This window comes from Saccostrea echinata, unplaced genomic scaffold, assembly GCF_033153115.1.
Source record: "Saccostrea echinata isolate AGI-Se365-2 ecotype Australia unplaced genomic scaffold, CSIRO_AGI_Sech_v1 ptg000016l, whole genome shotgun sequence".
NCBI classification, from domain to species: domain Eukaryota; kingdom Metazoa; phylum Mollusca; class Bivalvia; order Ostreida; family Ostreidae; genus Saccostrea; species Saccostrea echinata.
In genome coordinates, this window is record NW_026889765.1 from 6,518,579 (window position 1) to 6,541,116 (window position 22,538).

At 33.1% G+C, this 22,538-nt stretch overlaps 2 protein-coding genes across 2 annotated transcripts in view; both read right to left on the minus strand.

Annotated features, from left to right (window-relative positions):
- Nucleotides 1-22,538, minus strand: part of LOC133188771 (uncharacterized) — a 155,099-nt gene that overhangs the window by 85,644 nt on the left and 46,917 nt on the right. The window lies entirely within an intron of this gene.
- On the minus strand, nucleotides 15,948-17,324 carry LOC133188860 (uncharacterized). Its single transcript, XM_061324341.1, has one exon. It carries the CDS (start codon nucleotides 17,322-17,324, stop codon nucleotides 16,029-16,031), a length of 1,296 nt encoding a protein of 431 aa, XP_061180325.1. The 3' UTR covers nucleotides 15,948-16,028.

Consider the following 22,538-nt stretch of genomic DNA (forward strand, 5'->3'; position numbering starts at 1 on the left):
AGGAATTTGTAGTTAAGTTGTTTCTTTGTTGTAGCTACACAAATGTCTGTATTTTCCCTTTCTTGCAGCCTCGTTTTTTCATCAGGGTGGCCCTCTGTAACTCATTTTCTGCTGCTTTCCAGTTTTTGTACTTAGAGTTACTTCCCTTAGACTTGCTAAACAGACATGCAGAATTTCAACATGATGAAATCTTTATTGCTGGGACCTTAGGCTTCTGATTTTTTTTCATGAATTACTGGAATGGCTTTAAACTGCATGTATCACATTTGACCTTTCATGTATTTACATGTAATTACATGTAATATTGTATAACATGTACCCCACCCTTGGGGGATCCATTTTTTAAATAATCAACTGATGTAGCATTTATGTAAATTGTTAATTTTTCAGAAAACTTGAAAAATATTGCTGTTTCATTATTGCTTTGTGCTTAATTTGACCAACTTTACTGATTCATTTTCATTTAAGCACTGTAGAGGACTTTCATCTTTCAGCTTCCTCGGCCCCGGGAGAGGTCGGTACCTGATCCGCATGAGCATTTTCTCTATAAAAGAAGAAGATGAAGACTCGCTATCCACCTGATGTATTTTGCTGGACATTTTTCTGTACATTGCAGGTAAATTTTTCATCTTTTCACTTTCCAGCCTATTATTGTGTTGTACATTTTGGTGTTTGAAGTAATACTTATTGCATTTCTTGATTTTTTAAAATTGATCTGAATTCCCCTTTTCTAGGCATAAATTTCAATAATGTAACTTATGGATTGTACTGTTTAAGACTACAGAGACTGAACTTTAATTTCTTATCAAAAGGATTGCCTTTCTCTTGTTTAAATTAATTGTAAACAAATATAATAGGGGGCACCTGCTATTTCTCTAAGTGCCTTTCACTGGGGGGTGGTGAAACATTTCTGCACTTACTTAATCAGCAGGATGGGTTAGATAAGAATCAATTAGTATATCAGAGTCTTAAATTATTTACTTCTCATAAGCATCAAAAAAATTCTGAATCAGTCTTTTTAAAAAACTTTAAATTTTGCTTTATTAGCTATGATTTGTCAAATTTTGCAGCTTTTTTTAAATTCTGGGTAGAATCCACCCTTATGAAAAAATTGACACAAATGTGACTTTATATCATTTTATTAACATCAAAAAACAAAATCATGCAATTGTATAAATATTTTATTCATTACAATCACAACTATATCCAGGTCGGATCACAGGAATGAAAGTTATTCATTCCCTAGAACACTACTTGCAGCAGGGAGGTGTCATTAATTTAGATGGTCACAGTTTTCAGGACACTGAAGTGACAGGCCTCAAATTTCATACATATACATTGGTAGGTATAAGGTCTTTGAAAATTACAAAATTGACTAATTCTGGGATAGGTAAATATGTAAGTATAGGAATGAGAGCACCAAATCCCCGGATGTACACGTGGTTTTGTTTGTTATGGAAAGTAGTATAGAGTACTGAATAGTGTGTGTTACCTGATTGGCTGAATTCGGGTATGTAATTATTTTCATTTTAAAGTAAAAATATTAATGTTTGAAATAAATGATGGAATGTAGGAATATTACAGAAAATATAGAAATACCAGGGGAGATTGTAGGAGTGGGGGTTGATATTTTTGGCAGAGTGACATTTACTGCCGATCGCTATAAGTTGTAAACAACTGCAATTTTGACCTATAAACGCCATGGGACCCTATATTTTTTTCGGGCTTTTTTATAAGCGCTTAGAATAAAGTTTCAAATGGTGCCAAGGATTTGTCTGAAATTGAATTAGTAGAGTACTGAGAGGGCAAAAGGTTTGTATAGAGTTCTATGGGAAAATAATTAGTGGTCTTTTCCCTATAGAGACCCCAACTTTTGCAATGTTAGGTGAATTGAAAGTCATGAAAAGTTATTTTTAGCTATTTATTTGAGTATTGAAGACATACCGAGAGAAAAAATAGCACAAAACTTCATTAGTTTTTGGGGGGTGGGGATTGAGGGGAATTGTGTCCTTTGTAAAAGGGAGGGGGGGGGGGGTAGAGAAGAAAGTAGAGATTGGTATAGGATTGTGCAGTTTACATAGCCAGAGGAGGAAAGTAAGTTAAGAAAGTGCATCAGATTGCTCTTATGATGAATGTTTGTATGTATGTATAAATATATGTACGTATTATGTATGTACATGTATGTATTTTTATGTTATTGCTTTATATGTGTATATATATGGAAGTGTAGGGGCTGTGACCTGGTGTTGATTTTTATTTAGTTTCTTACACGTTTGCACTTTCGGTATCTTTTCGAATACTTTTGTTGACCCTTAAAAGGGCCTTTTTTTTGGTGGTCATGTGAAAGGAGCACATTTTTCTGTCTTGACATCTCATGTCTGGTATTGTATGTGATCCTCTGGATTGCTTCCCTTGGACTTCAGGGTGAGGAATTTGTAGTTAAGTTGTTTCTTTGTTGTAGCTACACAAATGTCTGTATTTTCCCTTTCTTGCAGCCTCGTTTTTTCATCAGGGTGGCCCTCTGTAACTCATTTTCTGCTGCTTTCCAGTTTTTGTACTTAGAGTTACTTCCCTTAGACTTGCTAAACAGACATGCAGAATTTCAACATGATGAAATCTTTATTGCTGGGACCTTAGGCTTCTGATTTTTTTTCATGAATTACTGGAATGGCTTTAAACTGCATGTATCACATTTGACCTTTCATGTATTTACATGTAATTACATGTAATATTGTATAACATGTACCCCACCCTTGGGGGATCCATTTTTTAAATAATCAACTGATGTAGCATTTATGTAAATTGTTAATTTTTCAGAAAACTTGAAAAATATTGCTGTTTCATTATTGCTTTGTGCTTAATTTGACCAACTTTACTGATTCATTTTCATTTAAGCACTGTAGAGGACTTTCATCTTTCAGCTTCCTCGGCCCCGGGAGAGGTCGGTACCTGATCCGCATGAGCATTTTCTCTATAAAAGAAGAAGATGAAGACTCGCTATCCACCTGATGTATTTTGCTGGACATTTTTCTGTACATTGCAGGTAAATTTTTCATCTTTTCACTTTCCAGCCTATTATTGTGTTGTACATTTTGGTGTTTGAAGTAATACTTATTGCATTTCTTGATTTTTTAAAATTGATCTGAATTCCCCTTTTCTAGGCATAAATTTCAATAATGTAACTTATGGATTGTACTGTTTAAGACTACAGAGACTGAACTTTAATTTCTTATCAAAAGGATTGCCTTTCTCTTGTTTAAATTAATTGTAAACAAATATAATAGGGGGCACCTGCTATTTCTCTAAGTGCCTTTCACTGGGGGGTGGTGAAACATTTCTGCACTTACTTAATCAGCAGGATGGGTTAGATAAGAATCAATTAGTATATCAGAGTCTTAAATTATTTACTTCTCATAAGCATCAAAAAAATTCTGAATCAGTCTTTTTAAAAAACTTTAAATTTTGCTTTATTAGCTATGATTTGTCAAATTTTGCAGCTTTTTTTAAATTCTGGGTAGAATCCACCCTTATGAAAAAATTGACACAAATGTGACTTTATATCATTTTATTAACATCAAAAAACAAAATCATGCAATTGTATAAATATTTTATTCATTACAATCACAACTATATCCAGGTCGGATCACAGGAATGAAAGTTATTCATTCCCTAGAACACTACTTGCAGCAGGGAGGTGTCATTAATTTAGATGGTCACAGTTTTCAGGACACTGAAGTGACAGGCCTCAAATTTCATACATATACATTGGTAGGTATAAGGTCTTTGAAAATTACAAAATTGACTAATTCTGGGATAGGTAAATATGTAAGTATAGGAATGAGAGCACCAAATCCCCGGATGTACACGTGGTTTTGTTTGTTATGGAAAGTAGTATAGAGTACTGAATAGTGTGTGTTACCTGATTGGCTGAATTCGGGTATGTAATTATTTTCATTTTAAAGTAAAAATATTAATGTTTGAAATAAATGATGGAATGTAGGAATATTACAGAAAATATAGAAATACCAGGGGAGATTGTAGGAGTGGGGGTTGATATTTTTGGCAGAGTGACATTTACTGCCGATCGCTATAAGTTGTAAACAACTGCAATTTTGACCTATAAACGCCATGGGACCCTATATTTTTTTCGGGCTTTTTTATAAGCGCTTAGAATAAAGTTTCAAATGGTGCCAAGGATTTGTCTGAAATTGAATTAGTAGAGTACTGAGAGGGCAAAAGGTTTGTATAGAGTTCTATGGGAAAATAATTAGTGGTCTTTTCCCTATAGAGACCCCAACTTTTGCAATGTTAGGTGAATTGAAAGTCATGAAAAGTTATTTTTAGCTATTTATTTGAGTATTGAAGACATACCGAGAGAAAAAATAGCACAAAACTTCATTAGTTTTTGGGGGGTGGGGATTGAGGGGAATTGTGTCCTTTGTAAAAGGGAGGGGGGGGGGGGTAGAGAAGAAAGTAGAGATTGGTATAGGATTGTGCAGTTTACATAGCCAGAGGAGGAAAGTAAGTTAAGAAAGTGCATCAGATTGCTCTTATGATGAATGTTTGTATGTATGTATAAATATATGTACGTATTATGTATGTACATGTATGTATTTTTATGTTATTGCTTTATATGTGTATATATATGGAAGTGTAGGGGCTGTGACCTGGTGTTGATTTTTATTTAGTTTCTTACACGTTTGCACTTTCGGTATCTTTTCGAATACTTTTGTTGACCCTTAAAAGGGCCTTTTTTTTGGTGGTCATGTGAAAGGAGCACATTTTTCTGTCTTGACATCTCATGTCTGGTATTGTATGTGATCCTCTGGATTGCTTCCCTTGGACTTCAGGGTGAGGAATTTGTAGTTAAGTTGTTTCTTTGTTGTAGCTACACAAATGTCTGTATTTTCCCTTTCTTGCAGCCTCGTTTTTTCATCAGGGTGGCCCTCTGTAACTCATTTTCTGCTGCTTTCCAGTTTTTGTACTTAGAGTTACTTCCCTTAGACTTGCTAAACAGACATGCAGAATTTCAACATGATGAAATCTTTATTGCTGGGACCTTAGGCTTCTGATTTTTTTTCATGAATTACTGGAATGGCTTTAAACTGCATGTATCACATTTGACCTTTCATGTATTTACATGTAATTACATGTAATATTGTATAACATGTACCCCACCCTTGGGGGATCCATTTTTTAAATAATCAACTGATGTAGCATTTATGTAAATTGTTAATTTTTCAGAAAACTTGAAAAATATTGCTGTTTCATTATTGCTTTGTGCTTAATTTGACCAACTTTACTGATTCATTTTCATTTAAGCACTGTAGAGGACTTTCATCTTTCAGCTTCCTCGGCCCCGGGAGAGGTCGGTACCTGATCCGCATGAGCATTTTCTCTATAAAAGAAGAAGATGAAGACTCGCTATCCACCTGATGTATTTTGCTGGACATTTTTCTGTACATTGCAGGTAAATTTTTCATCTTTTCACTTTCCAGCCTATTATTGTGTTGTACATTTTGGTGTTTGAAGTAATACTTATTGCATTTCTTGATTTTTTAAAATTGATCTGAATTCCCCTTTTCTAGGCATAAATTTCAATAATGTAACTTATGGATTGTACTGTTTAAGACTACAGAGACTGAACTTTAATTTCTTATCAAAAGGATTGCCTTTCTCTTGTTTAAATTAATTGTAAACAAATATAATAGGGGGCACCTGCTATTTCTCTAAGTGCCTTTCACTGGGGGGTGGTGAAACATTTCTGCACTTACTTAATCAGCAGGATGGGTTAGATAAGAATCAATTAGTATATCAGAGTCTTAAATTATTTACTTCTCATAAGCATCAAAAAAATTCTGAATCAGTCTTTTTAAAAAACTTTAAATTTTGCTTTATTAGCTATGATTTGTCAAATTTTGCAGCTTTTTTTAAATTCTGGGTAGAATCCACCCTTATGAAAAAATTGACACAAATGTGACTTTATATCATTTTATTAACATCAAAAAACAAAATCATGCAATTGTATAAATATTTTATTCATTACAATCACAACTATATCCAGGTCGGATCACAGGAATGAAAGTTATTCATTCCCTAGAACACTACTTGCAGCAGGGAGGTGTCATTAATTTAGATGGTCACAGTTTTCAGGACACTGAAGTGACAGGCCTCAAATTTCATACATATACATTGGTAGGTATAAGGTCTTTGAAAATTACAAAATTGACTAATTCTGGGATAGGTAAATATGTAAGTATAGGAATGAGAGCACCAAATCCCCGGATGTACACGTGGTTTTGTTTGTTATGGAAAGTAGTATAGAGTACTGAATAGTGTGTGTTACCTGATTGGCTGAATTCGGGTATGTAATTATTTTCATTTTAAAGTAAAAATATTAATGTTTGAAATAAATGATGGAATGTAGGAATATTACAGAAAATATAGAAATACCAGGGGAGATTGTAGGAGTGGGGGTTGATATTTTTGGCAGAGTGACATTTACTGCCGATCGCTATAAGTTGTAAACAACTGCAATTTTGACCTATAAACGCCATGGGACCCTATATTTTTTTCGGGCTTTTTTATAAGCGCTTAGAATAAAGTTTCAAATGGTGCCAAGGATTTGTCTGAAATTGAATTAGTAGAGTACTGAGAGGGCAAAAGGTTTGTATAGAGTTCTATGGGAAAATAATTAGTGGTCTTTTCCCTATAGAGACCCCAACTTTTGCAATGTTAGGTGAATTGAAAGTCATGAAAAGTTATTTTTAGCTATTTATTTGAGTATTGAAGACATACCGAGAGAAAAAATAGCAAAAAACTTCATTAGTTTTTGGGGGGTGGGGATTGAGGGGAATTGTGTCCTTTGTAAAAGGGAGGGGGGGGGGGGGGGTAGAGAAGAAAGTAGAGATTGGTATAGGATTGTGCAGTTTACATAGCCAGAGGAGGAAAGTAAGTTAAGAAAGTGCATCAGATTGCTCTTATGATGAATGTTTGTATGTATGTATAAATATATGTACGTATTATGTATGTACATGTATGTATTTTTATGTTATTGCTTTATATGTGTATATATATGGAAGTGTAGGGGCTGTGACCTGGTGTTGATTTTTATTTAGTTTCTTACACGTTTGCACTTTCGGTATCTTTTCGAATACTTTTGTTGACCCTTAAAAGGGCCTTTTTTTTGGTGGTCATGTGAAAGGAGCACATTTTTCTGTCTTGACATCTCATGTCTGGTATTGTATGTGATCCTCTGGATTGCTTCCCTTGGACTTCAGGGTGAGGAATTTGTAGTTAAGTTGTTTCTTTGTTGTAGCTACACAAATGTCTGTATTTTCCCTTTCTTGCAGCCTCGTTTTTTCATCAGGGTGGCCCTCTGTAACTCATTTTCTGCTGCTTTCCAGTTTTTGTACTTAGAGTTACTTCCCTTAGACTTGCTAAACAGACATGCAGAATTTCAACATGATGAAATCTTTATTGCTGGGACCTTAGGCTTCTGATTTTTTTTCATGAATTACTGGAATGGCTTTAAACTGCATGTATCACATTTGACCTTTCATGTATTTACATGTAATTACATGTAATATTGTATAACATGTACCCCACCCTTGGGGGATCCATTTTTTAAATAATCAACTGATGTAGCATTTATGTAAATTGTTAATTTTTCAGAAAACTTGAAAAATATTGCTGTTTCATTATTGCTTTGTGCTTAATTTGACCAACTTTACTGATTCATTTTCATTTAAGCACTGTAGAGGACTTTCATCTTTCAGCTTCCTCGGCCCCGGGAGAGGTCGGTACCTGATCCGCATGAGCATTTTCTCTATAAAAGAAGAAGATGAAGACTCGCTATCCACCTGATGTATTTTGCTGGACATTTTTCTGTACATTGCAGGTAAATTTTTCATCTTTTCACTTTCCAGCCTATTATTGTGTTGTACATTTTGGTGTTTGAAGTAATACTTATTGCATTTCTTGATTTTTTAAAATTGATCTGAATTCCCCTTTTCTAGGCATAAATTTCAATAATGTAACTTATGGATTGTACTGTTTAAGACTACAGAGACTGAACTTTAATTTCTTATCAAAAGGATTGCCTTTCTCTTGTTTAAATTAATTGTAAACAAATATAATAGGGGGCACCTGCTATTTCTCTAAGTGCCTTTCACTGGGGGGTGGTGAAACATTTCTGCACTTACTTAATCAGCAGGATGGGTTAGATAAGAATCAATTAGTATATCAGAGTCTTAAATTATTTACTTCTCATAAGCATCAAAAAAATTCTGAATCAGTCTTTTTAAAAAACTTTAAATTTTGCTTTATTAGCTATGATTTGTCAAATTTTGCAGCTTTTTTTAAATTCTGGGTAGAATCCACCCTTATGAAAAAATTGACACAAATGTGACTTTATATCATTTTATTAACATCAAAAAACAAAATCATGCAATTGTATAAATATTTTATTCATTACAATCACAACTATATCCAGGTCGGATCACAGGAATGAAAGTTATTCATTCCCTAGAACACTACTTGCAGCAGGGAGGTGTCATTAATTTAGATGGTCACAGTTTTCAGGACACTGAAGTGACAGGCCTCAAATTTCATACATATACATTGGTAGGTATAAGGTCTTTGAAAATTACAAAATTGACTAATTCTGGGATAGGTAAATATGTAAGTATAGGAATGAGAGCACCAAATCCCCGGATGTACACGTGGTTTTGTTTGTTATGGAAAGTAGTATAGAGTACTGAATAGTGTGTGTTACCTGATTGGCTGAATTCGGGTATGTAATTATTTTCATTTTAAAGTAAAAATATTAATGTTTGAAATAAATGATGGAATGTAGGAATATTACAGAAAATATAGAAATACCAGGGGAGATTGTAGGAGTGGGGGTTGATATTTTTGGCAGAGTGACATTTACTGCCGATCGCTATAAGTTGTAAACAACTGCAATTTTGACCTATAAACGCCATGGGACCCTATATTTTTTTCGGGCTTTTTTATAAGCGCTTAGAATAAAGTTTCAAATGGTGCCAAGGATTTGTCTGAAATTGAATTAGTAGAGTACTGAGAGGGCAAAAGGTTTGTATAGAGTTCTATGGGAAAATAATTAGTGGTCTTTTCCCTATAGAGACCCCAACTTTTGCAATGTTAGGTGAATTGAAAGTCATGAAAAGTTATTTTTAGCTATTTATTTGAGTATTGAAGACATACCGAGAGAAAAAATAGCAAAAAACTTCATTAGTTTTTGGGGGGTGGGGATTGAGGGGAATTGTGTCCTTTGTAAAAGGGAGGGGGGGGGGGGGGGGTAGAGAAGAAAGTAGAGATTGGTATAGGATTGTGCAGTTTACATAGCCAGAGGAGGAAAGTAAGTTAAGAAAGTGCATCAGATTGCTCTTATGATGAATGTTTGTATGTATGTATAAATATATGTACGTATTATGTATGTACATGTATGTATTTTTATGTTATTGCTTTATATGTGTATATATATGGAAGTGTAGGGGCTGTGACCTGGTGTTGATTTTTATTTAGTTTCTTACACGTTTGCACTTTCGGTATCTTTTCGAATACTTTTGTTGACCCTTAAAAGGGCCTTTTTTTTGGTGGTCATGTGAAAGGAGCACATTTTTCTGTCTTGACATCTCATGTCTGGTATTGTATGTGATCCTCTGGATTGCTTCCCTTGGACTTCAGGGTGAGGAATTTGTAGTTAAGTTGTTTCTTTGTTGTAGCTACACAAATGTCTGTATTTTCCCTTTCTTGCAGCCTCGTTTTTTCATCAGGGTGGCCCTCTGTAACTCATTTTCTGCTGCTTTCCAGTTTTTGTACTTAGAGTTACTTCCCTTAGACTTGCTAAACAGACATGCAGAATTTCAACATGATGAAATCTTTATTGCTGGGACCTTAGGCTTCTGATTTTTTTTCATGAATTACTGGAATGGCTTTAAACTGCATGTATCACATTTGACCTTTCATGTATTTACATGTAATTACATGTAATATTGTATAACATGTACCCCACCCTTGGGGGATCCATTTTTTAAATAATCAACTGATGTAGCATTTATGTAAATTGTTAATTTTTCAGAAAACTTGAAAAATATTGCTGTTTCATTATTGCTTTGTGCTTAATTTGACCAACTTTACTGATTCATTTTCATTTAAGCACTGTAGAGGACTTTCATCTTTCAGCTTCCTCGGCCCCGGGAGAGGTCGGTACCTGATCCGCATGAGCATTTTCTCTATAAAAGAAGAAGATGAAGACTCGCTATCCACCTGATGTATTTTGCTGGACATTTTTCTGTACATTGCAGGTAAATTTTTCATCTTTTCACTTTCCAGCCTATTATTGTGTTGTACATTTTGGTGTTTGAAGTAATACTTATTGCATTTCTTGATTTTTTAAAATTGATCTGAATTCCCCTTTTCTAGGCATAAATTTCAATAATGTAACTTATGGATTGTACTGTTTAAGACTACAGAGACTGAACTTTAATTTCTTATCAAAAGGATTGCCTTTCTCTTGTTTAAATTAATTGTAAACAAATATAATAGGGGGCACCTGCTATTTCTCTAAGTGCCTTTCACTGGGGGGTGGTGAAACATTTCTGCACTTACTTAATCAGCAGGATGGGTTAGATAAGAATCAATTAGTATATCAGAGTCTTAAATTATTTACTTCTCATAAGCATCAAAAAAATTCTGAATCAGTCTTTTTAAAAAACTTTAAATTTTGCTTTATTAGCTATGATTTGTCAAATTTTGCAGCTTTTTTTAAATTCTGGGTAGAATCCACCCTTATGAAAAAATTGACACAAATGTGACTTTATATCATTTTATTAACATCAAAAAACAAAATCATGCAATTGTATAAATATTTTATTCATTACAATCACAACTATATCCAGGTCGGATCACAGGAATGAAAGTTATTCATTCCCTAGAACACTACTTGCAGCAGGGAGGTGTCATTAATTTAGATGGTCACAGTTTTCAGGACACTGAAGTGACAGGCCTCAAATTTCATACATATACATTGGTAGGTATAAGGTCTTTGAAAATTACAAAATTGACTAATTCTGGGATAGGTAAATATGTAAGTATAGGAATGAGAGCACCAAATCCCCGGATGTACACGTGGTTTTGTTTGTTATGGAAAGTAGTATAGAGTACTGAATAGTGTGTGTTACCTGATTGGCTGAATTCGGGTATGTAATTATTTTCATTTTAAAGTAAAAATATTAATGTTTGAAATAAATGATGGAATGTAGGAATATTACAGAAAATATAGAAATACCAGGGGAGATTGTAGGAGTGGGGGTTGATATTTTTGGCAGAGTGACATTTACTGCCGATCGCTATAAGTTGTAAACAACTGCAATTTTGACCTATAAACGCCATGGGACCCTATATTTTTTTCGGGCTTTTTTATAAGCGCTTAGAATAAAGTTTCAAATGGTGCCAAGGATTTGTCTGAAATTGAATTAGTAGAGTACTGAGAGGGCAAAAGGTTTGTATAGAGTTCTATGGGAAAATAATTAGTGGTCTTTTCCCTATATTGGTTGCTGCATAGTGATACGGTGGGCTGTTTGTGTAGTATTTCTATTTGAATATTCGTCTCAAATGTTAATAATATTAAGTAATAGCTTTCAAGGTTAAAAAGTTCATTTCCCAGAGAAAATTTTAACCTTGTTATTTTTGTTTATTTGTATGTTGTTTAACGTCCCTCTCGAGAATTTTTCACTCATATGGAGACTCCACCACTTGCCAGTGGAGAGCTGCAAATTTTGTCCTATACTCGGCACTTACGGCCATTGAGCAGTGAGGGATCTTTTTCGTGCCAGCACAAACAGTTCGTGGACTGAGGCGGTAAAATTAATTCTATGTAGTCTGTGCTTACAAAATTTACAAGGAACATAAAACAACAAAAGAACAAAAGTTAAAGAAATGTTAAAAATTCTAGCTTGATATGTTGAAAAATTGCCAAATTATTATAAAATAAAAAAGACATTACACATTGTATATGATCACCCTGCGCTTTCGCCGTTTAGTTCCACTGAACGTCATTGTTTCTTTACGTCCGCTCCCTCTACCTCATACACTTATCTTGATGAGTTTCCCTGGCGTTAAGTAAAGACTGAAAACCGTCTTGTTTATATGACTTTACAATGTCATGAACAGTTGCTTTCAATACATATAATATTGTAAATGGATCTTTACATAGGGAAAGATTCTCACTCCATTATGCCAGCATATTTGACTTGTCGGAGTTCAATATCTACATGATCAACGCCATTTTCGACGTGACTGACTTTTGACACCCTGGCTACAAATCGACATAAACTCACAGTGCATATCTCTCTGAATCCTTTTTGACATTTAAAAACAAGTAGAGGAAGTTGATTGACCAATGCTGGAAAGTGGCGAAATACATCCCCAAAGTGCCCAGAAAATCTTACGCCGTAAATTGCACAATATTTGCATTACGAAATCTGTAGCGTTATGGTCAAAGACTAAAATAAAAAAAAAAAAAAAACCCATAGCGCTACAGTTCTGCAGTAAAATTACACTTAGGTAGAAATTCGTTATATTCGAGGTTGCGACGCCTGGACATACCAAAAGATTGCTTACATATTAAACATTAACAATTTATTAAAAAATAACTTTTGATTTATGGTTTATTCTATAGATACAATGTAGAAAACGAAGATGATGCTAACTTCATTGATATACCTAAAGCGGTTTTAATTTTATGGTGCTAGTCCACGAACTTTTAGATAATATAACTCCTCGTATATATAGTTTGCAAAAAAGTACATGTATGTGTTTGTTCATTTTTTTAAAAATTGTTTTCAACAAATCAGCTGCCAGAAAGACGACCACTGAAGGAAAATAATAGAATAGAACCACAGGTACTTGTGGACAGGACCCCCCCCCCCCCAATATATTTTTATGTTTTTTTTTTCATAAACTTTTCTTCTAGTACACATTTACAATGTATTCCATATGAAAAATCGTTTTACTAAAAAATCATACCCGAGGTACTATAAAATAGAGTTACCGCTGGTATGATTTTTTAGTAAAACGTTAATTCTGTGTTATTTTTTAGATTTTTCCTATGGAATACCTTGTAAATGTGCACTAGAAGAATAGTTTATGAAAAAAAGACATGGAATATTCGGAGTGGGGTGGGGGGGGGGGGGGGTCCTGTCCACAAGTACCTGTGGAATAGAACGAAAAATATCAGAATATCACGTACTGCGAAAAGAACACCTTAAAGAAATGCATAATATCAGACTGAGTTTAGTCAAACTAACCTATTAGATAAAAAATAACACCAAGATGTTTATGTTGTGTAACATAATTATTCAATCTGAAAAAGTTATTGTCCGCAAATAGCTAGCCTGCAGACAGATATGTTTTCGGCAATATCGTTCAAATAACTTACAAATTAAAGAGGGCCAAGGACAAAGTCCTCTGGTACTCAAGCAGGCATATTTTTCACGAAAGAAAATAGATTTTTATATATGATTTTTTGTTTTCTATTGTTTATGAGTAACTTTCCAACTATTCTAGCATATTACCGGATATACCATATATTTTTAAATTTATAAAGCAATTTTTAAATTCATAAAGCAATTATCTATGCCATACTCCATCAAAAGCTTTTGATAAATCGCAAAAAAACAACGTTGCCCTTCATCGATAAAAAAAAAACAACGTTGCCCTTCATCGATATATTTTACAATAGTAGTATAAGTTTCTAAAAGATGGTAAACAGTTGAGTGACCAGGCAGTAAACCTACTTGATATTTATAGAACATATCATTTAATTTTTTAATACAAATAATTCTTTACTAATCTAATAACTCAAAAGAGACATAAGTCTTTAATTTGGAGTAACTGATGGGTCGGCTCATTAATAATCTGATAAGAGAGATAACACTTTATGACATAAATGTTTTATTATTCCCTAATACATGTAAATTTGTCAAGTTGAAATGTCTTTTTTGTCTAATTTTGCACCGCAAGCTATGCTATAATTCTTTATATTTTACATAACAAATACATTTCTTTTGGAAAATCATAAGAGTTAAAGAAACATTGTATTTGAGTGAGCAGAAGGTTTATGAATCTTAAATAGAGGAAGGATATGTGCTAGTTTCCAACTTTCAGGATAGACTTTGCGTCTAAAGCACCATTCATGTGCACAGATTTATTTACCTGTGTGAATTTTACATGTATGCAAATTTTTACTTTTGGTAAACAGGTCAGATGAAGGAATGGAAGTAGTATATGTAAATTTATATTGAGATAATATACGGAAACACATGGATAAAGAAGAACATCGTGATGCAGATAATGTTGAGATTAAGGGGAAAATACAGGAACCCAATTCAGAGATTCCACAGGAAAGACAGCATCAGCAGCAAAATGCTGAAGAAGAAATTCCTAGAGAGCAACAGCAGCAGGAGATGTTCCAAATGGGCAGCATCAGCAACAAGATTCAGAGGTAGATCATGTGACCCTGGATGTAGATGAAAGCCTGAGGTCAGAGGAAGCTAGACAGATACCAAGAAGAAGTACTAGGGAGAGGAGAAAAACTGCTTGCACATGTATGAACAACCAGGAATAAGTATAAATCCAACAACATTCACTGGATTTGATGAAGAAATGTGGATTTCTACATGACTTGAAGAAGTCTCAGGAAATGAAGAAATCCATCAATTAAGCAAAATCTTAAGTTATACTGTTAATGTTTACAGACAAATAATTAAATGATTGGCTTGATAAATAATAATCTAGTTTCTTTCAAATCATTATGTAAATTTGGAATTTTTTGATTTATGTTTATAAATCTGAATTTTGAACCACCCTTGTTAGGTCTATTTAGCTATGAAACACACATTAATTATATTTCAATCTTTGTTGTTTGATCAATAATAAAGAAAAAGAAGGTGTGTGTCATTAATTAAGTTCCCTCTTAAGCTTGTTTGGAAGAGATAATTGCCCTCCAGATCACAGCTGTAAATTGCAATCAAAACAAATCAACTCCTCTAAAGAGATATTCATTCCATGATTTAGAAGACAAAGCCATATATAGAGATAATTATTTCAATTTAAAATGCTCCGCTAGCTTTAGAAGAGGAAAAAAACTTTCAATTTGATAATTATTTTAACATCTAGTAAACAGATTTTTATGAATGAATTTTCTATCTGTTCAAGCATTATTTATGAAGTAAAATTGTTCAACATAAATAGCAATTTAGGATGTTCAGGTTACCTTCAAAGGAAATATTTAGTTTGAGGGGTTACAGTTGCCACTCATTTTACTCTATTGAAATGCCCACTTTTAATCAAATATCATAAGCCATGCAATTTGTGTACATGTAGGTTTTGTATGGTGGAAACTGCATTAAACTGATCTCGGATAGTACTTTAAGAGATTCTTTAATGTTTTGTATATAAATGTTATAAATTTAACCACAATGATATACAATGCCTATAGCATATTATTTCTTGTACTGTTTGTGCAGAGGCTGGCTTATATACAAATAAATGATGTTCTGTATATTCATTGAAAAGGATTATAAAAATTTTCAGAAAACTTAAAAATGTAATTTGTAATTTAATTAATTACTTTTGCAAAGTAATTGTAATTTAATTAATTACATGTCTTAGAAAGCCTGTAATTTAATTGTAATTTAATTGAAGAAAATGTCAAAGTAATTGTAATTTAATTAATTACTTTTGAAAGTTTTGAAAGTATATATATATATATATATATATATTTCTGAAAAGTTACCAACTCCTTATTACTAGTATGCTTCCCCCTCCAAAAAGAAATAAATAAATAAAATAAAATAAAATCGATTCTATATATTCCAGTTGTATTCCATTAGTGTACGTGTAATTTGCTAAAACAGCAATTCTTGACTTTCATTATTTTTATTTTATTAAAAATCCATACTCTTTTTCTATTTCAAAATGGAAAAAAAATGCTTCAAATTTTATCCAAAAGCATAAACTTTAAAGTAATGACCGTCATCACGGATGTATAGATGAGCAGAAGGAGATCTAAAGCCAGGGTTCAGTTTACGGGAGATTATACCCACGGATCCGTATGTGTTACAGTTGCCGCGTGCTGTACTTGGAAAATGGTTATAAGCTTCATTTGCTGGGATATGTACTGTATAAACACCAGTTGCCCGTCTCCCGCCATGCCTATGCCTTGTCTCGTACGTGGCTATGTGGGTGATATGCTGTTGCGACGTAGTAAGGTGAGCCTTATTCTTTGGAACACTCGCCACAACAACATTTTTACCGTGATTATTGTTTTGAAGCCCATGGGTGCCACCGCATGTGTGCACAGCGTACTGATCAGGATCTGAAGAGTGATCTGAAACAGCAACCATCCAGTTCAAAAAGTAGTATTTTCTAGCAATGACGTCATAAAGGTGGTTTGTGATATCGGAATTACTTGAGTGGGCGTGGTTAACAACATACTTATCAACATCAGTCGCTAATTGGCTCCCGAACTGTGTCTGTAATTTGTGGTCGATGTCAGATAACTTATTTTTAAAATGTTCAAATTTGACCTGCCATTGCTGTCGATAATAGCTTTCTTGTGATGGAAATTTCAGGTGGTAGTATGCCATTTCGAGTGTTGCACCAAACACAAGTAGTTTTGTCACACCAAGCATAAAATTTTGAGTCTTCTTTCGATCCCACTCAAAATTATTGATTGCTGATTCAAATAGGGCTGTTCTAAATGTTTGATGCTCATTAACAACTCCATTGTAAAGCTTTTCTGCGGAGTTTGAAAAGTCTTGTCGATAGTTGTCAAGGAAAAGCGATTTTCTTGCTTCAAAATCTGTTCTAGAAGACGATGCAACGAGATCTTTGTATTTTTGTCCAACAGCGTGAATTTTGCTTTCATATTGCCCATATTGTACTTCCACGCTTGACCAGCTGATCTGGCGCTTGAGATCAGCAAACTGGTGATCTACATGGTCAAATCGCAGGGTGACTTCTTTGTACAGTTTCTGTATGGCCAAAAGTTCAGCTGACGGTCCGGAACTAAAAAAACTTAGAACAAATCCCAAAGCGGGACCAAGGATACCAAGATAGGTAGAGGCAAATGATGCAATTTTTGTAACAGTTTTACTAAAGTCTTGGGTTTCTATGTAATCTGTCAGAGACTTGGCAAGAGTAAGGCCACCCTTGACCTGTGCGGTGTTGACGGCTAGAACATTTGTCGCTGTCCACGCGATGACGGCAAAGCAACCAATCAAATGGAGGTTCATGGTAACCTGAATAACAACATAAACTTGAAAAAAAAACTGTATCTTTGACATATACAAATATCATTTTAGGTTATGAATGGAAAAAGAATTTAACAATGAGATGCTATTAACGTTTAATGTTAGTGGGGCATATGCTATCCCACATCACTGATATTGGTGTCTTAATAATTTGTTAATATTCTAAATGGAAACAAAACACTATCGTTTAGAAACTACGATGACAAACTTGAATTAACTGTATGATTTATATTTTATCATGGGAGCATAGGCTTATCCCTCACGGAACTAGATAAATGTCATTTCTTTTCATTAAATAAATAGATGTACATCTCAAAATTCCTATCGGAACCAAAAATCATTTTGTAACAGGACTGACAACAGGCGTTTGATTATAAATTGTTGCACCTATCTAAAACAGAGACATCACAAACCAGGGGCCACCAAAAAGAGTCATTTCTTATCTTGTTCTTTGGATTATTATCCTTTACATCGAAATTAAAAATAACGTTACATACGTACATTTTTGTAACTGCCCTGTCCCTTAAAAGGTGATGGTAAAACCTGTCTAATCCAAACACCTCTGTCCCAGTTCAAAAGAAATTTTCCAGATTAGAAACTTTATTGAAAATTTGCTGAGAGAGATAAGACTTCATCATAACGGGCAAGGTTTTGGAATACGCAATATCCATATTAGATATTGAATAACTGAAAATTTTAGGGACCATCTAGTTATTTTGGTATTATTAGCAATAGATTAGACAACGCTTATAATACATGTCGTTAATACTTGTAATTAGATCACAAGTATTCTCAGACAAAATAATCCCAATAATTCCCAAAATCGCTAAAAATTGATAATTAACCCTAGTAATAAATTATCAGTCTTAAGATTCAATCGCTTTGCAGTCGCTGAAATAACCTTACGTGTTGTTATGTAGTAACAGGATTTCGAAACATCATTAATCTACGGTAATAAAGTGTTACATGAATTAGTTCAGCTTTCAAAAACATTTTTATTGGCGTCTTCAAGGAAGGTGAGTAGTAATTACCATTTCTCAAAATTCCTCAGCAAATGTTTCTTCTCTATACTTGATTAAATTCTATATTAAACATATATTGTTACTAATAATGTTGTAAGTTGAACACTATTTAGCAGTTGCTTTTTTTAATTAGAACTATTGTGTTTATGTAAAGTATAGATTTTCTTTAGAATGTGATATTTGTTTAACATTTCTATTGCTATTTAGTTCTTTGTCGTCTTTATTTAATCTAATATTATTTATGATTATGTTTTCTTCTTTCTTTTTCTATCTGCTTTACATTTGTATGTCATGCTGTTATTTTTATGTTTTCATGTTGACATGATGTGCAATAAATTAAGATGCAATAATAAAAATAAAAATAAAGGATATTCTGATGTGATATTTAACACTAAAATGCCACCGATGATTATTTCAAGAATATTTGCTAATTTGATGAATTTTGGAGAATATTTTTTTACGGACCCCCCATTTGATGAATTTAGGAGAAGATTTTTACGGACCACCCAAGCCTCCTTACAATTAAATCTATCCATACGTCACTTATTATAATTTAACAGTCACTTACGTCGGTCAACATTTTAACTACGTTTATTTTAATTCCAATATTTTTTTTTTTAATTCGAGGATCTCCATTTAAAACAGGATAAAGGAAATCTAATATTTTCATAACCTGAATGAATTATAAATTCTACTTATTGTTGCATATAAAAGAATTCAAATGAGAGATTTACCTTTGTCCTCTTCTTCTGAGATGTACGATAAAACGAGGACAAACCTTACCCACACACATCTGTTGCCTTATATACTGGGTCTAAAGAATAGATAAGGATTTTTAGTTTTACCTATAGGGTCAAATGGACATATCTTCAAAATATTGTAGGATTTTCTAAAAGTTAATTATTATTAAGAAAGAAAATTACGACGAAGCATAACTTGCATTATATAAGCATATTAATCAGTATTACTATCAAACATAACTACATTTGTAGCATAACATTAATAAATATTAAAGATAAATGGCATAATAATATATAATTATTCATAATAATAATATTACCTCATATATAATAATATATAAGCATATAGGATCAGCATAGACGAAACATAACTAGCATTGTATCAACATATAATCAGTATTGTAGTAGTAGTATAATTATAAAAAGCATTGCATTAGAATATAAGTAGAATAAATGACAATATATTAGCATTAATCAGCGTAACTAGCATGCTTTTGCATAAATTCAGCGATATGACGAAGTATAACTAGCTTTAATTTACATCAGCATATAATTACATGTAGCATTACGACCAAGCATTGCTACATGTAGCATTACATTAGCATATAATCAGAATTACGACCAAGCATTGCTAGCATTACATTAGCAGATAATCAGAATTACAACCAAGCATTGCTAGCACAACATTAGCATATAATCAGAATTACAACGCATTCCAGTATTACATTTGGATATAATCAAATTTACGACCAAGCATTGCCAGCATTACATTTGGATATAATCAGCATCAATAACATTTGAGGAGCATACAATGTACCTTTAACTATAGACAAAGTATTTCAATATAATTTATTTCAGCACAGTAAAGATGACACATTTTAAAAATAATGTAAATAAATTCTTGTAGTAAATTTAATCAAAGCTCTGTCATCTTCAAAAATAATGCACTGAATATAGAAGGAATTGTGTCATGTACTAGTAGACACTATCAAAAGAGCACGTGTGCTAGTGCAAGGTCGATAATTTTTATTACGGATTGTAATATGTCATTGTCATGCAAAGATAGGAAATTTAAATTGTTCCTACCATACCTGTATTATGAATTGCACTTATCTTAAAGGGGAAAATACCTACCGTGATTGTAATTAAACTCTTAGTTTTATCTAATATACATTATACTAGAATATGTACAAGGGGTGATCAAAAAGTTCGCAAACTAATTGAATTACTTCCTTAAAAGAAATAAAATGAGGTTTAAGTGTTCAATATTTTTTTAAGAAGTCCTCTCCGATTTTAATGCACATCTGCCATTGTTCTGCCCATGCGCGAATCACTTGATCCAGGCGGTCACGTGACATGCTTCGTAGCGGTCTGTTCACAGAAGCTAAGAGATTTTTCCGAGTCTTCTATTTCTTATCATGCAAGTAATTTTTTATAACAAGAACAGACCATCTGTCGGAAATGGCAAAGTCTCGGCAATAGGATGAGTGGATAAGGATATCCCTTCCCAGAATTAGCATGGCGACCATCACAACCCGAGTCCTCTGTCTCGGGAGCGTCGTTTATCCAATGTGGAAAAAGTATGGGCGCCTTCATTTTTTCATATCTCATATGTTTAAAGTCTAAAGTAAACGATATTTTAGGGATTTAATAATTATATTATTGCTCAGATATTCAACTATTTTTCTTACTGTAATTTGGCGATCTTTTAAAACAAATTGCTCAACTAAGGACATATCTTTTTACCGGCTTGCTCTCGCTGGGCAACAGAACAAACATCATTTATAACCATCTCCCTGCCTTCACTAAAACATTCAATCTAATTAATGATTGAACTTCTGGTAAGTCTTTTGTCTTCATAAACCTTGTACAAATTATCATACTCTACTGCAAAGGAATTTCCGAGATATAAGTTACACTTTACAGCCGTTCGTTGCTCTAGTACAACTGAGTCAACTAGTTTTTGTCACACGTGACCTATATACTGTTGTCATTTTCACATTGTGACGTCACAAACACGGAACAAAACATTATTTAAGAGCCATTCTCTGTAACGACTTAAACTTTTATATAGAAGCTGTGGCATGCATAGTCTCAGAATTTCTCCAAACTCTATGATAAAAGTCTTTGATACCGTAAACTCAAATCAGGCAGAAAATGGTTGCTATGTGACATGGTTACCATGGCAACATGTCCTAAAGTTTGAAAAATGGCATTTTTCAACATGTCCAGAGTCCCACAGTTAACGTTTGCAGCAAAGCAAACAAGTGGTAATGACCGTTTCTGAAAGTTGAAGGCATGATAAACATGTTTGGTAAATCAACTATTACATACGTTACTATGGAAACAAAGTATTCAAAAGTAATAATTTTGATCATTTAATTTTATAACATCATACACTTAAGAATAAAAAAAAATTATAGGTTGAAATGCAAGCAAATAATAGACAAAAGATCCTTGTAACATATACCAAGGAAGAAATATGATATTTCTTATAGGTTGGTAATGGTTGCCATGGTTTTAATACCAAGAAGGGATTTTAAATTTACTCTCTTAGCGATTAAATCTAATCCTATCTTTTTAAAAACCATATTTCTATATAACTAATGATCAATTTTTAAAGATGTTCATGTGACCCTAATTCTCACATTTCAAAAAATTCAAATTCAATTCTTTAAATAGAGCGTTGCTATGGAAATAAGCCGAAAAAATATGCATAAAAATCTGAAAAATATTCTGTTTCCTTGGATACGTACCCTTGTATGTAGATTCCCAAAACTTTTATGATTGGTAATTATGAACAACTAACCTGACTTTCAATTTTGACTGCCACCCAATCTCTAACTGGATGCAAAAAGCTGGCACATAGGGTTTAATATTGATATAAAATTAACAAAATCGAACATTTTCCCTTCTTGGTTACCATAGCAACCGTCTTGTATTTTTCAACAAACGTTATCAATATATGATATTCAACTTTAGTTCTTCCAGATAAGTACTATTCAAGGTGAGTCAAATAATATGTTTCTTGAATAAAAAGTAAGTAAATTCCTAAGGCAGCAAAAAAAATATCACTTTAAACAACTGGTACATTGTTTCCATGGTTACACTGCAAAGTAACAATTAATCCCAATTTTTCTTATGTTATCAGTGTTGCAAGGTCCTAAGAATGTATATGTGCCAGTCATGAATTTTATTGTTTTTCCTGAAGATAGTAGCATTAACCCAATCTTAGCAACATATTTTGCATGGTTACACTGTGTTACCATGGCAACCATGAAAGTTATTTTTAGAATAATATTGCCAATACCTAATTACTTAAGGTCAAATATTTTTATTGTTTTTTCTTAAGTTGTTGATTGAGTTTGATCATTTAACATCTATCATTAGTGAATATTGAGCGTTTTTCTGCATTTTTCAGCATCTAAAATGTA

What these genes read in the sequence shown, in the direction of transcription:
- LOC133188860 (XM_061324341.1), bottom strand. Translation starts at nt 17,324, where the DNA reads ATGAACCTCCATTTGATTGGTTGCTTTGCCGTCATCGCGTGGACAGCG.